The sequence below is a fragment of the Pituophis catenifer genome, unplaced genomic scaffold (assembly GCF_029215685.1).
Source record: "Pituophis catenifer annectens isolate HBS135680 unplaced genomic scaffold, rPitCat1.0.hap2 SCAF_13, whole genome shotgun sequence".
Classification (NCBI taxonomy): Eukaryota; Metazoa; Chordata; class Lepidosauria; order Squamata; family Colubridae; genus Pituophis; species Pituophis catenifer.
Window position 1 is genome coordinate 3,708,866 of NW_027256893.1, and position 22,665 is coordinate 3,731,530.

The 22,665-nt window shown below is 44.7% G+C and overlaps 1 protein-coding gene across 1 annotated transcript; it reads right to left on the reverse strand.

Annotated features, from left to right (window-relative positions):
* Nucleotides 1-913: 913 nt before the first annotated feature.
* Nucleotides 914-22,185, reverse strand: MLKL (mixed lineage kinase domain like pseudokinase). The gene is made up of 10 exons (XM_070952835.1): nt 22,151-22,185; nt 19,879-20,331; nt 17,130-17,295; nt 14,337-14,434; nt 9,832-9,967; nt 8,397-8,481; nt 6,318-6,469; nt 4,498-4,547; nt 2,689-2,829; nt 914-1,909 (listed from the first exon to the last, which is right to left on the reverse strand). The coding sequence occupies exons 2-10, from the start codon at nt 20,327-20,329 to the stop codon at nt 1,851-1,853; spliced, it is 1,338 nt and encodes a 445-aa protein (XP_070808936.1). The 5' UTR covers nt 20,330-20,331; nt 22,151-22,185; the 3' UTR covers nt 914-1,850.
* Nucleotides 22,186-22,665: the final 480 nt, after the last annotated feature.

The following is a 22,665-nucleotide window of genomic DNA, read 5'->3' on the forward strand; positions in this document are numbered from 1 at the left end:
ATGAGCCAGACAAGACTTTTAGGCTTTAGGTTTAAAAGGATTTTAAGCTGCTGTGATTTAATTATTTGTATTGTGTTTGAATTTTTTCCTGCCTCGTTGTTGTTTCTTCTTCTATCTGGGGAGGAAGGGGGGGGGGTCTTCCTTCAATCTTGTCCAGTAAAAGGTATTGGTCTTCCATAATGTCTTTTAAACACAGTCAATCTATAGAGGCAGAGAGATTTAAATTAATTAATTTAAAATTAATTAAAATTAAGTTCTGGCTCCATTGTTCAAAAATGGTTCCTAAATTTGACGGCAATGAGAGTATCCCTGAAAAATAACAGAGTTGGATGGGACCTTGGAGATCATCTAGTCCAGCCCCCTGCTCAAGCAGGAGGCCTTATACTGTTTCAGACCAACGGCTGTCCAATCTCTTCTTAAAAACCACCAATGATGGAGCACCCACAACTTCTGGAGGCAAACCGTTCCACCGATAATTGTTCAATCAGGAAATTTCTCCCTTATTCCAGATTGGATCTCTGTTAAGAAGCTTCTATTTGTTACTTCTGATCCATCTTTTTTTGTACCTTCTTTTTTCCGTAATTGTTAGTTCTTGTGTGAGCGCACGCCTACGCGCATTTTGAAGTTTTAACTTTGGTTGTATAAATTGAACTACACGCAGATATAGAGGGGGAAGCGTGGCCAGGAAGACCTGCCCAGGAAGGAAAACAATTGGCTATTGCTTTCCTGGAACGCAAAGATGGGCAGGCACAGTAGCATGGAATTGTCCAATGGGAGGCCGAAGTAGCCTTTTCATAAACCAGCCTAGAGCCAAGCCAGCATGTGTCCAGGACTGAGCAGTTTAAGGCTGTTGTGCAAATACAGATAGTCCTTGACTTACGACCACAATTGAACCCAAAATTTATGTTGCTAAGTGAGAAATTTATTAAATGAGTTTTGGCCCATTTTAGGGGGTGACAAAATCTTCAAGGTCGTTTTCCTGGGAGAAGAATGCCAACCTGTAGAGTGACTGTTTCCAAAACACCTCTTTTAAACTTGATTGGACAATGAGAAACACACAATGGGAAAGGGACCAAGTTAACCAGAAAAAGTCTGGCGCGAACTCTCCACTCTGGCTTTACAAAACTGTAATTCACTTGACTTCTAGTAAACTATACCTTTATCAACAAATGGAGTTAAGGATTGTTTTTACTCAGAAGCCCAAGTTGAGGCAGTCTGACACTGGCCTTCAACATCGGGGGTGAGGGGGAGGGATCTCTTTGTTTGCTACCCCAAACCCCCACATTTTAGGGAGCCAATCAGGGGTGAAATGCTCCCGGTTCAGACCGGATCGCCCGATCCAGTAACAATGGCAGCGGGAGAACCAGTAGTAAATATCCCTGCCCCCCCCATGCCCAGCTGAGCCGCGCAATCATCAGAGGTTTTTTTTTAATTTTTAAAAGCATTTTTTCTACAACCTCTTCTGCCGAAAAAATGCTTTTAAAAGTTAAAAAAAAAAGCCTCTGACGATCGCACGGCTCAGCTGGGATCATCAGAGGCTTTTAAAACCATTTTTTTTACAACCTCTTCGGCCGAAGAGGTTGTAGAAAAAAATGCTTTTAAAAGTTAAAAAAAAAAAAGTTGGCCACGCCCACCCAGACACATTAACACCCCCCCCAACCAAGCCACGCCCACAGAACCGGTAGTAACAAATTTTACATTTCACTACTGGAGCCAACAGAATGTTTGGGTGAGAGGCAAAGCTGGCTAGAGGTTCAAACATCGGGCCGAGCCAGAGAATATTGAAACGTGGAAAAAAAGAGAGAAGGTTCAGGTGGCAGAACGTATCTTCCGCGATCACTGATTTTCACTCATGAAGTCAAGTCGCTACTGTTGTCCTCCTGGTCGATGAGGAGCTGGTTCACAATAACTGCAAAGAAAAAGAAAAAAAAGTTTTCAGAAATCTTCCTACCTCAGTTTTGTAGCTCAGCCTTCGATACATGGGGGCATTTGTCTGGTTAATAAATGAGTATCAATTCCACCTTTGCTGGTGTCATGGCCACCATTCTGCTAATCTACGCATCGCAAGCTGACAGCCTGACATCAGTAACGGAGGGAAGGAGCAGTGGGGAAAAGGATAGCAATAGCACTAAGACTTATATACCGCTTTACATTCAGAACCCAGATGAATCAAAAGCAAGCTGTCCCGTCCCGTGGGAAGTACCAGCCGTCTCAAGGTCAGACCAAAGGAATGTGGAGCCGTGAGCGTGTGATGACAGGGAATATTTCCCAAACAAACTGTTAGCACCTAAATGGACATTGTCTGATAACCAGGAGGTTGGCCGGGAACAATGGAAAGTCAACAGTATCTTTTGCACGTGAAAATCTCAGATCCAGCTTTGCCTCTTCTGTAACCACTTTGGCTTTAGTAAAGTATACCTTTGGCTAATCATGGGCTAGGAGTCTTTCTTTCCTAACTGACCAGGTTGGAACGATGGACAGCTAGTGAGATAAGGAAGTGTGAGCACAAAGTACTTATGCCTAGATTCATTGCTCCCCAAATGCCCCAATATTGATGCACCGTTTAGTGTTGCATTATTTACAAAACTAGCTACAGGTTACGCATCAAACCATAGCTAAAAGCAAATTATGGCTTAGTGAAATGTGTTACCCCAATCATGCATCCAAACGCCTGCTGCTTTCTCATACCTTCAGTAGTTGGGCGCTTGGAAGGATTATAACTCCGACACTGGTTGATGATTGTCTGTAAATAGGACGGACAGTCTTCTCCTAAAGGCTCCTGTACTTTTTGCTTATAAACCTTCTTATAGATTTCTTGAGAGTTGCAACCTAGAATCACAACCAGAGAGGTGGCAAGCTTTCACATAGACATACGTACATAGAGCTTTCCTCCAGAAATTGTGAATGCTCCATCACTGGAGTTTTTCAAGAAGAGATTACACTGCCATTTGTCTGAAGTGGTATATGGCAGGAGTTCCCAACCTTGAGTCTGTAGCCCACTACCGGGCCACTTTTGGGACAACTATGACTTGGATGATTGAGAATCTCCAGAGACACCGAGGTCTTCCTGAATGTTATTTTTTATTACTGCCTTCTGCCCCTTCTACCTGGATTTTTCATATACATTTCCAAGACTCCAATAATGTCAGTAGATTTTATTGGCTGCGCTGCAGAGATCTGTATTTGTAAAGGCGAAATAATCAGGGGGAATCCTTGAGCAAAACCCGGCTGATCATCTTCTGCGATCATCCCTCCTAGGGTGTGTTGAAAGAGGGATCTTTCCTGACTGCTGCAAAAAAGGGGCTTGACCTGCCCAAGAGCAGCAGATGTGGAACAGAGACAAGTGGGAAAGCAGTGAATCACTCCAAACTATAGCCATCTGGTCTTTGCCTCCTCAGATAAAAAGGAAGTTCTGGGAACCTTTGTGCAGATTCAGAAAATCCAACTTCCTCAACTGGGAAGGTCCTTGACCCCAGGTTTCACTTCTACAGGCTCTTGATTCAAAATGCCTCCATTTTAGGAGCCTTCAACACAGACATTCTGGGCTGCTCTGGAATCAGTGCTGTGTCCCTGGACCTCTCTCTCTCTCTCTCTGCCTATGCACCATCTCCAACTGCTGAGCTAAGACCACTGCAAGAGGAAGGACCAGAGGGTTCTTTATCAGCATTGCCAGAGCTGTGAGCAGGGGAGCAGTTTCCCTTATCTCATCCTGCCTGCAAGCCACTCAGCTTTCCTTCTTCCCCACTGATGGGGAAGTAGGACCCAGCACCCTCCCACTGATCAACAGTAAGACAAACCTTGAGTACTACTCAATGGTAAGGCAGCCCCAAAGCAGTGTTTCTCAAATTGGACAGCTTTAAGATGTGTGGACTTTTTAAATAAATAAAAAAAAAATATGTGTGGACTTCAACTCCCACATTTCAACTTTAAGATGGATGGAGATCATGGCTGGCTGGAGAATTCTGAGAACTGAAGTCCACCCATCTTAAAGTTGTCACGGTTAAGAAATACTGCTCAGAGGAATGCCACAAGAAACGGCCCTGACCTTAGAGAAGGATTAGGGGAGACATGCTTCCAATATTTGAGGGACTGTCGAAGAGGAGATGGACTTATTCTCCTAAGCATCTGAAGGCAGGACAAGAAGGAACAGGTGGAAGATCATTAGAGAGAGATCCAACCTAGTATTAAAGAGGAATTAATTCTGACTAAGAAAGCAATTAAACAACGGAAGAGCTTGCCTCTCAAAGTTGGGTGCTCCATCACTGGAGGTTTGCAAGAAAATATTGGGCTACCATTTGTCCAGGATGGTACCATTTTGGCAGGGGGCTGGACCAGAAGACCTCCAAAGTCCCTTCCATCTCCACAATTCTTTGTTTTACACAGCGGTTGTGCCACAGAATGAAACAGGAAAGGTCCTGTACCCTTCTGCTTTACCTGCAGCATCCTCCCTCGTAGAAGAGAACCCAGACCTTCCCCAGAGAAGAGCCCAGCCCTCACCTGTAAAGGGGAGCTTCCCAGTTGCGATCTCCCACAGCACAATCCCAAAGCTGAAAGAAAGGAATGCAGCAGCTGTCACACAAGAGGGCCAAGAGCTGGCAGCTCCTTCCCTGCCATTATCAAGCCTGGCGGTGGTCCATCTGAGTGGGCCCTGACACATTGGCCGGATTCGCACAACACTATTCAGCCTCCAACCAAACAAACCACATCATGGTTTAGTCGATTCTACTGAAGGCTTTTAGGGCTTCCAGATTTTGCAAAGCTAGCTAACAGTTAAATAAACCATGGTTAAGCAAACTGCTGATGTATGGTGTGGATGGAGCCACCGTGGGATTCATGGCCCATGGCCCCACCTTGAAGGACACCAAGGGTGGGTCATGGCATTTTGCCCTTATTTTACCCTTCTCCCTCCAGATGGCAGCTTTCAACCAGGGCAGAGTCAGTGCTAACAAGGGGTTTGGAGGTCTTCAGCAGAATGCCTCCTGGGGTGCCCCCTCTCAAGGAAAGCCTGCCTCCCCTTCTCCCCAGGATCCGGTTTCCACAGTGGGTCACGAGCCATGACACGGCCACTCCTGCAGATTCATTTCTCAAGGAAAGCTGAGTGGCCTATTGTGTGAATCCAGGCACTATGCCACTAGTCCAAGGTTTATAACTTAATAAGTCGTGCATACCCAGCTATTGGAATTTAGTCAAATCATGGTTAACGAAATTGAGTATGACATCTGAACACTTCCTCCTTTCATTGCTGCTCACTTCAAGGAATCTCCAGAAAGGAAACCAAGGTGGATCTGATGCCACCGAAATTACAGACATTCGGCCTCTCTTCTCAAAGGGGCCTCCGGAGAGACATGCCCGAGCAAGGAGGGACATGTTGCCAGAGATTGCTGGCTCTCTGCACAACACACTTTAACCTTGATACTGAATTAACCCATTTTCTGGGCTCACACAACACCATAAATTCTAAACAAACGGAAAGGGCTAAACTGCATGCAGACAGGCGTACACCAGCAATCCTAATCCAATTTAAAATTAATCAAGTTTAACATGACATAGCGATGCAGAGTTCGGTCTGAAACTGACCCCATTAAACCGAGTCTGTACTGAGCTCCAAAAAACAATGTGTTGACCCAGTGGTGAAATGTAAAATTTGTTACTACCGGGTCTGTGGGCGTGGCTTGGTGGGGGGGTAATGTGACTGGGTGGGCATGGCCAACTTTTTTGTTTTTTTTTTAACTTTTAAAAGCATTTTTTCTACAACCTCTTTGGCTGAAGAGGTTGTAAAAAAAATGCTTTTAAAAGGTTCTAACGGTCAGGCAACTCAGTTGGGATTGTCAGAGGCTTTTCAAAGCATTTTTTTACCACCTCTTTGGCCGAAGAGGTTGCAGAAAAAAATGCTTTGAAAAGCCTCTCTGATGATCAGGCAACTCAGCTGGGATCACAGGAGAGGCTTTTAAAAAAAATTAAAAAATAAAAAATAATTTTTTTTAAAAAACCGCCAAAGAGATTGTAGAAAAAATGCTTTTAAAAGGCTCTGACGATCCCAGCTGAGCCACGCGATCATCAGAGGCTTTTTTTTTTTTACTTTTAAAAGCATTTTTTCGGCTGAAGAAAAAAATGCTTTTAAAAGTTAAAAAAAAAAGCCTCTGATGATCGCGCTGCTCAGCTGGGCATGGGGGGGGGCAGGGATTTTTGCTACCAGTTCTCCAAACCACCCGCCACCATCGCTACCGGATTAGGCGATCTGGTCCAAACTGGGAGCATTTCACCCCTGGCTTGACCCCACATAACTCTTCATAGTTGCGAAGAGGCAGGATACATACCTGTATATTTCACTAGCCAAGTTGTAAGGATGGTGTAAAGAGGCCAGGCCCTCTGGACAGATATAGGCTAAGGAAGAGACCTCCCTGGGGACTTTATCCTTGCTTTTTCGACTGATGGACGACTCTGTTTGGTCCAGTTTAAATCCTGACAACTGAATGGAATGGAGAGGAAGTGAGTTCTCTGAAGCCTGTTTGGAAATGCATCGACAGTCAACGGAGTTACTAAGGCTTTATAAAGCAGTCCTAATCACGTGAAGTATTAGTACCGCTTTATAAAACCTTAGTAAGGCCACACCTGGAATACTGCATCCGGTTTTGGTGACCACGTTACAAAAAAGATGTTGAGACTTTGGAAAAAGTGCAAAGAAGAGCGACTAAGATGATCAAAGTCCCCTGGAGACTAAAACATATGAAGAATGGTTGCAGGATTTGGGTATGGCTAGTCTAGGTAAAAGAAGGAGTGGGGGGAACATGATAGCAGGATTCCAGTATTTGAGGGGCTGCCACAAAGAAGGGGGGGTCAAATTATTCTCCAAAGCACCAGAAGGCAAGATAAGAAACAATGGATGGAAACCAATCAAAGAGAGAAGCAACCTGGAATTAAGGAGAAACTTCCTAACAGTAAGGACAATTAACAAGTGGAACAGCTGGCCTCCAGAAATCATGGGCACTCCATCACTAGATTCTCCATCATTAAGAAGAGATTGGGCAGTCACTTGTCTGAAATGGTGCAGGGTCTCCTGCTTGAGCAGGGGGCTGGACTAGAAGACCTCCAAGGTCCCTTCTAGCTCTATTCTGATTGAGTTGTGTTAATAGGGAGTCTCTGAAATTCTGGCATTCATTGTTATACTTCCCCACAGTAGTACAATGAGGGCTTATATTATTCCAGTGATGGCTGGGTAATGCTAGGAAGATATTGACTCCCTCAAACGCAACACAACATCCTAAGGGCAGGTTTACATAGGTTTTACTCCTCTTTTCTCCAACATCATCTCACTGAAGGGAAATACAAGCCCATTCTTACAATTCTACAACAATTAGACTTTTAGGGTCATTGCCTTTAAACCAGAGGCTACAGGTACAGGTAATCCTTGATTTACGTCCACAGTCGAACCCAAAATTTCTATTGCTAAGTGAGACAGTTCTTAAATAGGTTTTGCTCCATTTTACGACCTTTTTTGCCACAGCCGTTAAATGAATCACTCCAGTTGATAAATTAGTAATCTGGTTGTTAAGTGTTGTGGCCCGTCAGCAGCCTGTGCAGATTGTAGCTGATTCCGACAACGAGGAGGCTGGTGTGGTGCTGCATCAGCAGCCTGTGCAGCTGGCGCTTGAGTCGGACAGTGAGGAGGCTGGAGAAGATGTGGTGCCAGAGGCGGGGATTCAGTCAGGGCCTTCAGAACCTCCAGAAGCTCCTTTAAGTGAAGAGGACGAAGAGGAGGAGCCTCTTCTCAATGCACGGGCACGCAGAACTGCCAAAAGGCAGGAGTGGATCCTCAGGAGGTCTCCTCGAGAGTAAGGCTTGGGGCTAATTGGCTACTCCCTTAGCCTATTTAAGAAGGAACGCCGCTTGCAACAAGCTGTAGAGAACAACTTTAGTTCACTCTCCTTCACGTTTGCCAACGTTTCTGGGCTGTCTGCCAACTCTAGTAAGACTGTGATTACCTTATCTTAGAATTCTGGTAGGCTGTTAAGACAGTTTATTAACAGCCTTTGAATGATAAAGACAAAGTTATTTTGAGTAAATAAGCTTTGTATAAGGTTTGTGTGTGCTGCGTTCTTTGGGGTCCGTAGCTGGGGCAGAACATTAAGTGAATCTGGCTTCCCCATTGACTTTGCTTGTCAGAAGGTCTCAAAACGGGATTCCCATGACCCCGGGACATGGCAACCGTCATAAATATGAGCCGGTTGCCAAGCATCCAAATTTTGATCACGTGACCATGGGGATGCTGCAATAGTCGTAAGTGTGAACAATGATCATAACTCACTTTTCTCAGTGCCATTATAACTTCAGACAGTCATTAAGCGAACTGTCGTAACTCGAGGTTATACTATGGGGACGCTACATGCAGACCTCACCTTTACACAGTAGCCCTTGGCAACCAAGAATTTGGAACTGTTGATGCAACGATGGAGCTGGCACTTCTCTCCTGTCTGGTGCAACCTGTGGCCAACAAAAAGGAAGAGCTTCATCTTTGAGCGATTTACAGAGTCAGCCTTGCCCCCAGTAATCTGGGTCCTCATTTGAACCACCTTGGAAGGATGGAAAGCTGAGTCAATCTTGAGCCAGTCAGGATCGAACTGCTGATAGTGGGCAGAGTTAGCCTGTAATACTGCATTCTAACCACTCTGCACCAAGGAAAGGAGGAAGGAAGGAAGGAAGGAAGGAAGGAAGGAAGGAAGGAAGGAAGGAAGGAAGGAAGGAAGGAAGGAAGGAAGAGCAATAGCATTTATATATTGCTTCACAGTGCTTTACAGCCCTCTCTAAGCGGTTTACAAAGTCAGCATATTTCCCTCAACAACCTGGGTTAGACTGCAGTATTGCAAGCTAATTCTACCAGCTGACTACCAGCAGTTTGATCCTGATCGGCTCAAGGTTGGCCCATCCTTCCATCCTTCCGAGGTGGGTAAAATGAGGACCCAGATTGTTGGGGGCAAATAGGCTGACTCTGTCAGCTTAGAGAGGGCTGTAAAAGCACTGTAAAGCAGTATATAAGTCTAAGTGCTCTTCCTTCCTTCCTTCCTTCCTTCCTTCCTTCCTTCCTTCCTTCCTTCCTTCCTGTTATAATACAGTATTGCAGGCTAACTCTGCCCACTGCCAAGAGTTCGATTCTCAATGGCTCAAGAGGTAGACTCAGCCTTCCATCCTTCCGAGGTGGGTAAAATGAGGACCCAGGTTTTTGGGGGGCAATATGCTGACTCTGTGAACCACTTAGAGAGGTTTGCAAAGCACTGTAAAGTGGTATATAAGTCTAAGTGCTATTATTATCCTTTCCCACAGTCTTTCCCACCTGAAGCTGTATATAAGTTTAAGTGCTATTTTTATTGCTATTTTTTCCCACATGAAGTGGTATATAAGTCTAAGTGCTATTGCTATTCTTTCCCTCTTAAAGCAGTATTTAAGTGCTATTACTACTGCTTTTCTTTCCCACATGAAGCGGTATATAAGTCTAAGTGCTATGGCTACTGCTATTCTTTCCCTCATAAAGCTGTATATAATTCTAAGTGCTATTACTATTGCTATTCTTTCCCACATGAAGCGATATATAAGTCTAAGTGCTATTGCTATTCTTTCCCTCTTAAAGCGGTATTTAAGTGCTATTACTATTGCTATTCTTTCCCTCATAAAACAGTATTTAAGTCTAAGTGATATTGATATTGATATTCTTTCCCACATAAAGCGGTATATAAGTCTAAGTGCTATTGCTATTGTCAGGGCAGGATGAGACAAGAACTGGTGTTGAGAACCAACCTTCAGGAGCACCTGCTCCTTCTCCCCTCCAGCCACACACACCTGTACAGCCCAGCGGCCGCATCGGAAGCCATGTCGCAGCGAATCTTCCAGGGCAGGTCCTGTTCTTTTCTCAACACTTCCCTCAGGGTGCCTTTTTCGCAATACTCGGTGACGATGGAGAACTGGGGGACCGTCCCTAAAGGAACAAAGATCCTCCATGAGTGGATGCTACTCCTGGGAATCTGCCCCACTTAGCTCACCTGGCCGGGATGCTCCATTGTTGTTTCGATGAAGAAAGACACGTAGGCAGGAAGATGGTTCACGGGAAGGCCCCTCGTTGGGAAGGTACCTTGTTGAAGGCACCCTGACCCCATTCAAAAGGCTCCCTTTTATTGTCATTTTACAACCATCATGGCAAAACATTAATCAACGTTTACTTGTACTGACTGGCTAAAGAAGGCTCGTGAATTCCATATGAACCCCTCGTGTTTCCCTCATGTTCTTCCTGTGACAAACAATGTCTATGTGCCAGGTCCCCATGCCTTGCATATCTGAGATAGGGTCTCTGCCAGACATCCTGTCTTTACATTCCTGATGAGATTAGGACTTTGTGCTGACGTTGTTTACTCAGTGTGGTTTGCCAACCACTGAGATCACACCATCCCCACACTCCATTCCCCAATTCCAAGCCAGAACAGCAAAGGGAACCCACTTACCACACCCCCTGCCCTGCTTAGCTCCTGTTCATTGAACGAAAGACAGAAGTCAGCTCTGCTAGCTGGGGAATTCTGGGAGATGAAGTCCAGCCATCTTCAAGTTGCCAACTTTGAGAAACAGTGAGTTAGGATGAAATTCAGACATCTTGCTGATGTGGCTTTTGCACAAAAAACTATCTGTGGCTGTGTTAACTCCACTCGCTGGAAGAGCTGAGGCTGAATGGCTGTGCCCACCAGAATCTGCCCCTTGAATTTAGATCCCCGCCTCAGAGTTCCTACCCACAATCTGTTGAAGAGCTGGTTCTGAAAAGCTGGCCATAAACCTTGCAATTCTGCCCAAATTGGAGTGATGGCACCGCTATTACAGCCTCTCCTCACTTCCCTTTTTCTGCAGGAAATCTCTCTCCTTACTCTGCACAAAGAGAGTCGGTGGAAGTTAGAGGGGTTTGTATCAGGACAGGTAGTCCTTTCGTTTAGTGACTGTTTGAAGTTACAGTCGTGCTGAAAAAAGTGACTTAGGACCCATCCTCAGGCTAACAACTTTGCAACTTCCCTGTGGGTCTATGACAACTCACCATAACAGTGGTGAAATCCCACTGGTTTGCACCGGTTCAGGTGAACTAGTAATGATAAAAGCTACTGGTTTGGTGAACTGGTAGTAAAAAAAAAAGCTACCGATTGGTCCGAACTGGTATTTCCGACGATCAGCTGTGTCGCGCGATTTATAATCGCTAGAAAGCAGTAAATCCTGCTTTCTAGTGAATCTAAATCGCGCGGCACAGCTGTTTCCCCCCCTCTCTTGCTGTTCTATTTACCTTGTTATGTGTCCTTTTTCCGTGCGAAGCACACGTTTTTGTGCGCACTGTTCATGCACACGCAGTGTGCATTTGGTGCACATTGTGGATATGTGCACACGCAGTGTGTGGTGCGCAATGTGCATGCTCGTATGCAGCATGCATTTGGTGCGTACAGCATGCACACCGATAGTGTGCATTTGGTGCACACTGTGCATGCACGGCCAGCGAACCGGTGGCAAACTGCAGAGGATTTCACCACTGCCCCATGGCCAACTTGCCACAACAAACTCACCACAAGACCACTCGCTGTGGGACAAGAGTTACACTGATATTAAACAAATAGTGGAATAGAATCATTAAAGAAAGGATAATTTTGTAATTTATTTTAAATAATTAAATAGAATTGTTAAATTGTCCTGCGATGAGTTTTTCCACGATGAGTTGGCCATGGTGAGTTGGCCGGCAGTGAGTTGGCTGTGGCAAGTTGTCCAGAGGTGGGTTTCAGCAGGTTCTGACCAGTTCTGGAGAACCAGCAGCAGAAATTTTGAGTAGTTCGGAGAACCCGTAGTGGAAATTCTGACTGGCCCTGCCCCCATCTATTCTCTGCCTCCCAAGTCCCAGCTGATCGGGACAAATGGGGATTTTACAGTATCCTTCCCATGCCATGCCCACCAAGCCACGTTCACCAAGCCATGCCACGCCACGCCACAGAACTGGTAGTAAAATTTTTTGAAACCCATCACCAAAGTTGTCCCATTCTGTATCCCCCTAGCAGTGGTGGGATTCAAATAATTTAACAACCGGTTCTCTGCCCCAATGATTTCTTCCAACAACCAGTTCACCAAACTGTTCAGAAAATTAACAACTGGTTCTCCCAAAGTGGTGCGAACTGGCTGAATCCCACCACTGCCCTAGTCACCTGATCAAAATTTGGCACTTGGCAAACAGCATGAATTTATATTTATTTATTTATTTATTTATTTATTTATTTATTTATTTATTTATTTATTTATTATTGGTTCGATTTATATGCCCCCCCACCTTCTCCGGAGACTCAGGGCGGCTTACAATGCACTTATAGCAATAGCCTTCATTCTTTTGTATATACCTGTTTAGTAGGGCTTTCGGGCCCCCATAAGGGTGTTTCTACAAAGTCAGTTTATTGCCCGCACAATCTGTGTCCTATTGCTTATTGCTTAGCGCATTGTAAGCTGCCCTGAGTCTCCGGAGAAGGGCGGCATATAAATCAAATTTAAAAAAAAAATTACCTACCTCAGAAGGATGGAAGGCTGAGTCAACCTTGAGCCTGGTGAGATTTGAACTCACACTAATTGCAGGCAGCTGGCAGCTAAGTGCTACTTAACAGCACTTAGTCCACTGTACCACCAAGGCTCTTTATGGTTGCAGTATCCAGGGGTTGCCATTTGCAAGTGAAGAGAAATGGTAATACAAATCAATCTAACCTTTGCTATTTGCTTCTGTTAAGAATTGCTTTTGCTATTTTACTTCTGTTAAGGATTAATTCTGTTAAGAATTGTAACCTTTGCTATTAGTCTAAGTCCTGCTGTCTGGCTTCTGTGTTCGCTTCAAAGCTAGGCACCTCCTTGGAAAACAACCAAGAAAGACAGAACAAGAGCTACCCAGGAACATCCTGCGCCATGGAAAACGGGGAAGAGCCAGGAGCTGCCCAGGAATGCCCATTAAATAGATAAGAAGAGCAGGAACGCACAAAGCTACAAGGGATGCTCTATAGATAAGACAGGCAGGGGCAGGGCTTGGACAAGGAACGCTCTGAAGATAAGAAGGAAGGACATGGGAAAGACATCGCCCACATTGGGTAACAAACTTTGCCTCTGATTGGCTACATGAGTGTATACATTGTTAGCCGCACTCTCCCCAGGTGTGGCTTTTTCCTTGCATGCTTCCTGCCTGTATGCTGTGAAATTGTCCATCCAGCTCTTTTGCTTTCAATTCAATTCAATTAATTCAATTTGTATGCTGCCCCTCTCCGAAGACTCAGGGCAGCTCACAATGCATTTAAAATCATTATAAAAAACATTTAAAAATTAAAAACATTAAAAACATTAAAAGCTCATTCACACCATTCATGGCCGGATCTCGCCGGATCGCAAGAGCGAGATCAACGGCCCCAGGCCTGCCAGAAAAGCCAGGTCTTCACTGCTTTTCGGAAGGCCAATAGGGTGGGGATGGTCCAGACCTCAGGAGGTAACTGGTTCCAGAGAGCTGGGGCAGCCACAGAGAAGGCCCTCCTCTGCGGGCCCGCCAGCCGGCATTGTTTAGCTGATGGGACCCGGAGGAGACCGACTCTGTGGGATCTTACTGGTCGCTGGGAGCTATGCGGTAGAAGGTGGTCTCGAAGATAACCTGGCCCTGAGCCATGTAGGGCTTTAAAGGTAATAACCAACACCTTGAATTATGCCCAGAGACCAATAGGGAGCCAGTGCAGCTCGCGGAGAATTGGTGTAATGTGGGGGTACCTAGGTGCACCCACGACAGCTCACGCGGCTGCGTTCTGGACTGTAGTCTCCGAACACTCTTCAAGGGTAGCCCCATGTAGAGCACGTTGCAAACCGTGAGGTGACAAGGGCATGAGTGACCATGAGGAGAGCCTCCCAATCCAAGTAGGGTCACAATTGGTGCACCAGATGAACCTGTGCAAAGGTCCAATTTTGGCTTTGGCCAAAATAAAAGCTGTTACTTTTTCCAAGCCTTTGCTTAAGTCTCTTTTTGGCACTTGGGTGACTTTGAGTACATTTTGGACTTCACACAACCTTCCCAGTTGGCTCCCAGACAAGCAAAACCAAGGGGAGAAGCCAGATTCACTGAACAACTGGAGTGATTCGCTTAACCCCCGCCCCGCACCATGGCAAAAAAGATTGCAACATCCAGCATGACTCACTTAAAAAACGCCTTGCAGGTTTTGAGATTGTGGTCATAAACTGAGGACAGATTGTGGTCATAAACTGAGGACAACCTGAATTCATCACCGTGAGCCTCTTCTCCAAATCCCAAGACAGCCCAAAGATCTTACCGCTTTCATCAATGCAGATGCCATACAAGCGCACAATGTAGGAGGACTCCAGCCTCTTCAGGGTCCGGATCTCCTCCTCAAAGATCTGCCTCACCTTCCTGTGAGAAACCAAACAGGGTCAGTCTTGGGCAGGAGCTGATGGCCTCGCCCTCAAACCCCACCCAAGCAGAGAGAAGGATTTGCAACGAGAAGGAAGAACTTTACATTCAGAGCTGAAACAGAATCCCACTCCATATTCTGGATAGTCCAAATCCTCCCCTCTTACTGGGAATCGACTTCAGGTGGCAACTGACCTCGGTTGACCTCAGAAGCCTGAGCAGGTAAGTCCTTGGATGAGAGACCACTCAGAAACCAAGAGGACTTTATTCTAGCCCAAAAAAGCAGGGGCACCCCAGAAAAAAAGGTAAAAATGACGGACAGCCACTTGCTGCCAAGACAATGCCCATATGGATGCATCACACATGTGACATGAGGAGTGGCACCATGGGGGGGTGTGATCTGGGGTGTCCCTCACCTCCTGGAACAGCCTCCCCCCAGAATCCCTCTGGCATCTATGCTGGCGTCATCCCGGAGAGCCATGAAAAGAGAACTTTCTCAGAGATCACTGGGTCAGCCCTGCCAGGTAGGCCATCTCAGAAAACCAACCCTACGGGGCGACTAGAACTTCATTGAAATTGGCCATAATCACATAATCCTGCAGATCTACTTGTACTTTCCCTCCGTTCCCCCTTTCTTCCATTAAAGCAGCATTTAAGCACCATACTCAGAGATGGGTTTCAGCAGGTTCTGACCAGTTCTGGAGAACCGGTAGCGGAAATTTTGAGTAGTTCGGAGAACCGGTAGTAAAATTCTGACTGGCCCCACCCCCATCTATTCCCTGCCTCCCAAGTACCAGTTGATTGGGAGGAAATGGATATTTTACAGTATCCTTCCCCTGCCACACCCACCATGCCACGCCCACCAAGCCATGCCACACCCATCAAGCCACACTCACAGAACCGGTAGTAAAAAAAATTGAAACCCACCACTGGCCATCCTCTGAATAAATTGTTCTACATGGATGAAACCCCTAGTTAGGGGTATCAAACTCAAGACTTGTAGGCCACATCCAGCCCACAATGTGTTGTGGCCTGCCAGCGGCCTGCGCGGATCGTGGCTGATCCCGATGACAAGGAGGCTGGTGTGGGGTTGCGCCAGCAGCCTGCGCAGCCGGCACTCACGTCGGACAGCGAGGAGGCTGAAGAGGATGTGATGCCAGAGGCAGAGACTCAGCCAGGGCCTTCAGAACCTCCAGAGGCTCCTTCCAGTGGAGAGAGCGAAGTGGAGGAGCCTCTCCTCAATGCTTGGGCACGCAGGGCTGCCAAAAGGCAGGAGTGGCTACTCAGGAGGAGGAGGTCTCCTCGAGAGTAAGGTTTGAGGATAATTGGCCACTCCCTTAGCCTATTTAAGTCGCACGCAGCTAGTGCGTTCTTGCTGGAAACAACTCGTATTACTATCAGAGTATTTTGGTTTATCATATCTTGTTTTCTGGGCTGGTTGCCAACCTTTGCCAATCTTGTTTATTCTTGCTACTTAATAAATTTGCTAAGGACTGTTGGTGTGTGTCAATATCCTCGGAAATCCAGAGCTGGGGCAGAACACAATGTGGCTAAATCTGGCCCGCAGGGCTGCCCTGAAGACAGCAAAGGACTGTCATTGGCCCCCAGAGCCTCAGCCCTGCCCAGGCCGGCCAGGCATTGATCTATAACTTGATGGCTGCCATCCATCCGGTCAGATCCTTAGATCCATGAGGCCACCCTGTAGCTGCCCACTGGGCACTCAGTGCCTCTTATGTGCACCCCCAGGGAGCAGGTCCGAGGCAGCGGGGGCAGCCCCTAGCTGGCTCCAGCACAGCCCTGCAGATCTAAGACTTACCGTGTTCTGGGCTGGATGGTTGCCATCCAGCTATAGATCAGTGCCACGCCCATCACCAGCACCTCCATGGCCTGTTCAATCGTTTTTTTTAATTTATCTCCAAAGTTAAGAGACAAAATAAAGAAAAAATAAATAAAATAAAAAGGAAGACGAACATCATGCACTGACAATAAAAAAAACATGTACGAAAAAATAACAAATGACAAGTATTGCGTTAGCACTAACATTAAACGTAAATTCAGTGAGATTCATCACTGGAAGCTTTCAAGAAGGGACTGGACTGCCATCTGTCAGAAATGGTGTAGGGTCTCGTGCTTGGGTGGGGGGTTGGACTAGATGACCTACAAAGTCCCTTCCAACTCTGTTAATCTGTAATAAGAAGAGACTGGACTGTCATTTCTCAGAAAGAGAGATGTAGGGTCTCCTGGTTTGGCTGGGGGTTGGACTAGAAGACCTCCAAGGTCCCTTCCAACTCCGTTAATCTGTTTAATATGTTACAATTGTCCGCCCTGGTTGAGTGTTAAAAAACATATCCCTGTAGTTTTCTTGGCAAGGTTTTTCAGAAGTGGCTTGCCATTGCCTCCTTCCTAGGGCGGAGAGAAAGTGACTGGCTAAGGTCACCCTGCCGGCTTTGTGCCTAAGGTGGGACTAGAACTCAAGTTCCCCAGCCTGATGCCTTAACCACCTCAAATTGACTGTTCACAAAGGCATTTTTCCCCGACTTCAATGGACAAAGGACAAAAGGGAAAGGTGGGAACAGCGGTGATAAACCATGTGCAAAATAGAAAGTGGAAGTAGCAGCCGGAAGAAAAAGTCGGCTTAGCTTTTTGACTCGGACAGCAGGTTCTACCATCCCCACAGCCACTCTTCTTCACTCACTTTGTGTTGATGGTCAAAGGGTTTTTGAAGACTTTGACGGCCACCGGACTTTTGTAATATTCTCCTTTGTACAGGATGTGGTCTTTCATTTCTGACAGAAAGGTCATCTTGGTTAAAAAGGACTTGTTTATCTCTGTGATTTCTGTATGAGCTTCTTCCTGCTGCCCTGGAAACAGGATTGAATAGAAAAAACAAACAAACAATGAGGCTAACTTCTTGCACTTTTCAGTCACAAAAATAAAAACAGCCCGAAGGAGAGAGGGACTTTCCAACAACATTTGAAGAGTGAGACAAAAAAAAAAAAAAAAAACGCTGGCTGAGACAGGCTGGCCGAATCTCTGCGTGTTTTTATGTGCATGGCAATATGTGCCTCGCATTATCCTATTGTAAGCCATTCAGAGTCACCTTGAACCGCGAGACGGGTGCCAGAAAAGTCTGGATAGTGGACATGGCAGTACCTGGAGACAGCAGAAAGAACTGGAGAAGATAACAAAATACAAAGACCTGCAAATAGAAATAGAACGACTGTGGTAAAAGAAAGCAATGGTAGCACCAAATAGTAATAGCTGCCTTGGGTGCAATCCCAAAACAATTGGACCACATGCGAACACCATTGGCACTGACAAAATCCCCATCAGTCAATTGCAAAAGGGTTTTGCTTAGAACGGCTGACATCCTGCGACAATACCTCTAGCATCATCAAACATCCATATCAGACTATCCCAGGTCCCCGGGAAGGACTCGGCAAACCCAGTCTGAACACCTGGCTGCCTGTGGAATGAACCATAATAATAACACAAATGCACACATATCTGGATACCACTGTGAAAACTGGAAGGAAAAAGGCAAGATCCAAAGGTGCTTTCTTTCAATAGACAACCGGACTTTCTTGTTTTGCTTGAAGATGTTTTCGCCTCTTGTCCAAGAAGCTTCTTCAGTTCTGACTGAATGGTGGAGAATGGAAGGATTTATATTCCTTGCAGTCATCTAGTTGTTAGTGCTCTCTCTAAGAATCATTGAGGCCACTTGGAGGTTTATCTGTGTCCTCAGAGTCACCTGAATCTTGTGGTTGTGATTTTTTTCTGGAAATCTGTTCATACCCCACATCATTCCAAGGGTGTTGATCCCAAATTGTATAGCTAAATGTCTGTAAAGATTCTCAGTCATCCAAGTCATGGTTGTCCCAAAGGTACTTTTTCAAAAGACAACTGGATTTTATTTTTCCTTGAAGAGATTTCACTTCTCATCCAAGAAGCTTCTTCAGTACTAACAACCAGATGACTGCAAGGTATATAAATCCTTCCATTCCCCACCATTCAGTCAGAACTGAAGAAGCTTCTTGGACAAAACCAAAAAAGTCTTCATCTTCAAGCAAAACCAAAAAAGTCCATTTGCCTTTTGAAAAAGCATCTTTGGGACAACCATGACCTGGACGACTGAGAATCTCCATAGAAAAGAAAAAGGCAAGACATAATTTTTCTACCAGGCGCTATTTTTAAGATGTTTGGGAAATGGTGCAAAACACCTTCTGTTAGGATATGGTTTGAGCCTAACAAGTTGTCCAGGCAATATATGTGTTCTGTGACTTTAATATGAATATGTATTGTGTGACTTTAAAGTTTTACTGCTGATTCATTGTAATGCTGAGTCATGCTGTAATTAGATAATCACTAGTTGTAAACGTATTTAAGAAAGGTACTGTAAAGTATTCAGTTGATGATAAGCTACCATTGTGTGAGGAGTTGCTATCATTGTGCTATCATCGTTGGATGGATCTGCTACCATCGTGGTTTGTGAACCAGAGTGAGTTTGTTATTCTAACCAACTACTGTTTGTATGGTAAGAAGATATCTGTATCACTGGACTGATTTAACTGGCAAAGACTTGGATTGATTTAAAGACTATGAGATTGTTTTTTCCCTATAAAGGAAACTTTTGATAAACCAGTTTGCACATCTCTTATTCATTGCTCTCAGCAACGTTTCTCTGTGCTCTACACTCTGCTGGTTGGTAACACAACAACAATATCCTTAACACCTTCCACCTATCATTCTTCTTTTAAATTTCCTCTTGTAAGTTTTGGTGTGCTGGGTTGTCTCCATAGACAGGTTCCATCCATCCATAGTGCTAGATTATTATTTTTTTAAGAATGTCTTTCCTTTTCTTTCCAGTTTTCGTAGCAGCATCTATATGTCTGTTTGTGTATTTGGAAGACATTTGTCTAACAGTGGCAATATTCATGTTCTGATGTTGACTGTCGAATGCAGTCACGGATTTCAGGCATGTCTTACCCTCTCTCCTTGGTCGGCAGTTCTGATGGCCTCTTTTGAAGATAGAGAGAAGCTGCCAGGCCTCAAAATATTGGGAAATGATATTGCTGACTGTGTAGTCTTGATGCAACAGTCCGAATACAAAGGTTGGATGGTCACAAAAAAAGGAGCCTTCTCCAACTTAATTCTGGGCCCAAAGAGCATACTTAGAGGTGTAAAACACTTCAAGGAGAAGAGACAGCCTAGGGTACCTTTCCCTGGTGAGAATCCCACAGAGGAACCAAACTCCAGACTTCCCACCCTGCATGAGTTAGCATCTTATCTTCCATTGAATATACCTCCCCAAACCCAATATATAGCTGGGATTGTTTTACCTGCCTCTAATTGCTTAGAAACACCTGGAATTTATTAAAGAGAGAGAAAGAGATCCCCTGTTCCATTTCTCAAAGGAAGGACATTTCAACAAAACACAGCCCTACCTTTGGCCATCTCCTTCCAGCAAACTTTATCTTCTGCCAGATCTTGGCAGCATTCCTTGCTCACCACACACTTCTGAAAGCTTACTAGCACTTTCTGCTCCACCTGGAGCTGCAGCAAAAGTCCTTGGCCCATATCTCCAAAGCGCTCGTTCAGGTCTGCAAACTCTTCCAGCATCTCACCAGCCTTCATGAACCTCTCTAGCATGTTATGGTTTTTGTACTTCTCAAAGAGTTCCTGGGCTTCAAGCAGAAGGTCCAACATGTTTTGCAGCATCCATTTCAGACTGGAGGACAGTTTGCTGAGGGACTGAGCCTGGAGGAGCTCAATGGGTCTCAGGAGGGTCTCCATGCGCTTGACAAGGCGCTCTTTCTGCTTCTTGCAGTACTTCATGTGTTGATATTGACCGTAGATGATTTTCGCAACGGCTAGAATGCGCTCCACGATGTCCATGGCTGCAAGGAAGGAACAATCCCGTGAACAAAGCATGACTCAACTGGACTGGGTCCTTCATCTTACCCAGAAGACAATTTACGATGGCCCACAAGTTGGTTTTTGAAGCCTGTCCCATTGCGTTATTGGGAATCCTATTAGGGTTGCCAGGTCTGCTTCCAAAAAATAGCGGACAAGCGGGTGTGTGTGTGTGTTAAGTAGTAAAAAAATTAAAAAAAAATTATAATTAAATTATATATTTTCTTACAAACATTTTAACACGTATTAAAATAATCAATTCAAAACTTTCAAATATATTAAAATTCAAAACATCAAATATATTATAATAATATGTAAAATATTAAATTACATTTTACTTTGCTGTCGTGTGTATTTTTTATCTGACTGCGCAGCTTTGATCAATTCTTTGTGTTTAAGGAATAATTCTTTAATTTCAGTACAACGTTGAGAAATATTAAAAAATATACAAAGTTCACTTCTAACTGATGGTACAAGCAGTCGGTTACGTTTGTCAGTCCACAAATTTCCCATGACGCTGAAAATTCGTTCAACGTTTGCATTTGATACCGGAATTGATGCACAATACTGGAACAGTTTCAGTAAACTCGGAGCTGGCTCTTTCATTCTAACTTATGAAAAAAAAAGACAAAACGCGATTCTCCTATCCTTATTCTCTTAGACTGTACAGCTTTAGATTACGTACCATTTCATCATAAATCTTTTGAATAAAAAAAATGTCCACTATTTTGTGAAAAAAAAATAGTGAACATAATGTGAAAAAAGCAGGCTGTCCGCTCAAATAGTGGACACCTGGCAACCATGGGAATCGTAGTTCTACCATTCAGGGAGGAGGCGCTCAGGCCCTCCATGGAATTACAATTAGGAAGAGAGTAATTGGCAAGAGTAAGACATCCTCACCCTCAGCAACATCTAGAGAAGTCAACCTGTGCTCGCAGTGCCCTGGCTGCATGGCCAGTTAGCTGCAGGCATTCGGAATGAGGTGACATTATTTCAGACACAGATTACCCTCGTTGCTTAACAGGGAATTGGGGTCTTCTTTGAAATCAGGTGCTACCACCCCAAAGCACCATGTTGCCTAATACAAAATGATGTAAACGCACACAGATGCACACAAATTGTATTATGGGCCCTTATTTTAGGTGATAGAATATCCGTCAGATTGGTTAACCCTTAGATAGAAAACCATCTAAGGCCGAAGAATCTAGGAGACTTTACAGATTAACAGAGGGAAGGGACCTTGTAGGTCATCAAGTCCAACCCCCCACCCAAGAAGACCCTACACTATTTCTGACAGATGGCAGTCCAGTCTCTTCTTGAAAGCCTCCAGTGATGAAGCTCCCACAATTTCCGACAGCAACTTCTGTTCCATTGGTTGATTGTTCTCACTATCAGAAAATTTATCCTCATTTCTAGGTTGAATCTCTCCTGGATCAGTTTCCATCCATTATTCCCAAAAGACATTCTGAAAGAAGCCCACATCTGTTCCACATAAATGCCAAGAAAACTTCAGACATGAAGAAGATACCAAGAACTGAAGTCTGTTTGAAGTAAAGCTTACTTTGACATAGCATGGGAAGCAGGGACAGCATTATAGCTGTATCTTGAGGAGAGTGACCTCCATTAAAAGTCTAATACAGGATGTGAGCAGGTCCTTTCTGGCTCTTCTCTGCTTTAATTTTCCTCACATTCTGTTCCTCTGCGACTGACATTTTCTGTAAATTCAACCTGACCTCAACAAGTTAAAACTGTGAGCTGCCTCCCTCACCATCTTTCCTTCTCCCTCAACCTCCTCCAGCTTACCTTGTGTCTCTAAGATGTCTTCTCCTAGGCTCTCTCTGGGTTCAAAAGGTGCTTTCAGATCTTCAGCAAAACTCCTGCAGTTCCGCTTTTCCAGATGTTGGCCCTACTTCCTGGCAAAGAGTGACGAAAAGGATTATGCAAGTTGGGAAACTCTGCGTGTCGCTCAAGCTGTAAATATAGTTTCATTTTCTGAAAGTACCCCAAGCTCAGAGGAAGACTTGTTAAAAATCAGGAAGGAAGGAATGAAATGATTTAATTTTTATCCTGCCTTTATTACTTTATAAATAACTGAGGGTTGCAAACATACCTAATACTACTTCCTCCTGCTATTTTCCCTACAATAACAATCCTATGAGGTAAGTTGGGCTGAGAGGGAGTGACTGGTTCAAAGTCACCCAGCTGATTTTCATAGCTAAGGCAGGATTAGAATTCACCATCTCCTGATTTTCTACACCAGTATTTATTTATTTATTTATTTATTTATTTATTTATTTATTTATTTATTTGTTCGATTT

Excerpts from the sequence above, each read along its gene's own strand:
- MLKL (XM_070952835.1), bottom strand. The coding sequence starts at position 20,329 with ATGGACATCGTGGAGCGCATTCTAGCCGTTGCGAAAATCATCTACGGT. Across the intron at positions 2,830-4,497 it reads TGGGAAGCTCCCCTTTACAG|GTTGCAACTCTCAAGAAATC; the intron begins GTGAGGGCTGGG and ends TTGTGATTCTAG. Across the intron at positions 1,910-2,688 it reads CAAGCGCCCAACTACTGAAG|TTATTGTGAACCAGCTCCTC; the intron begins GTATGAGAAAGC and ends TTTTCTTTGCAG.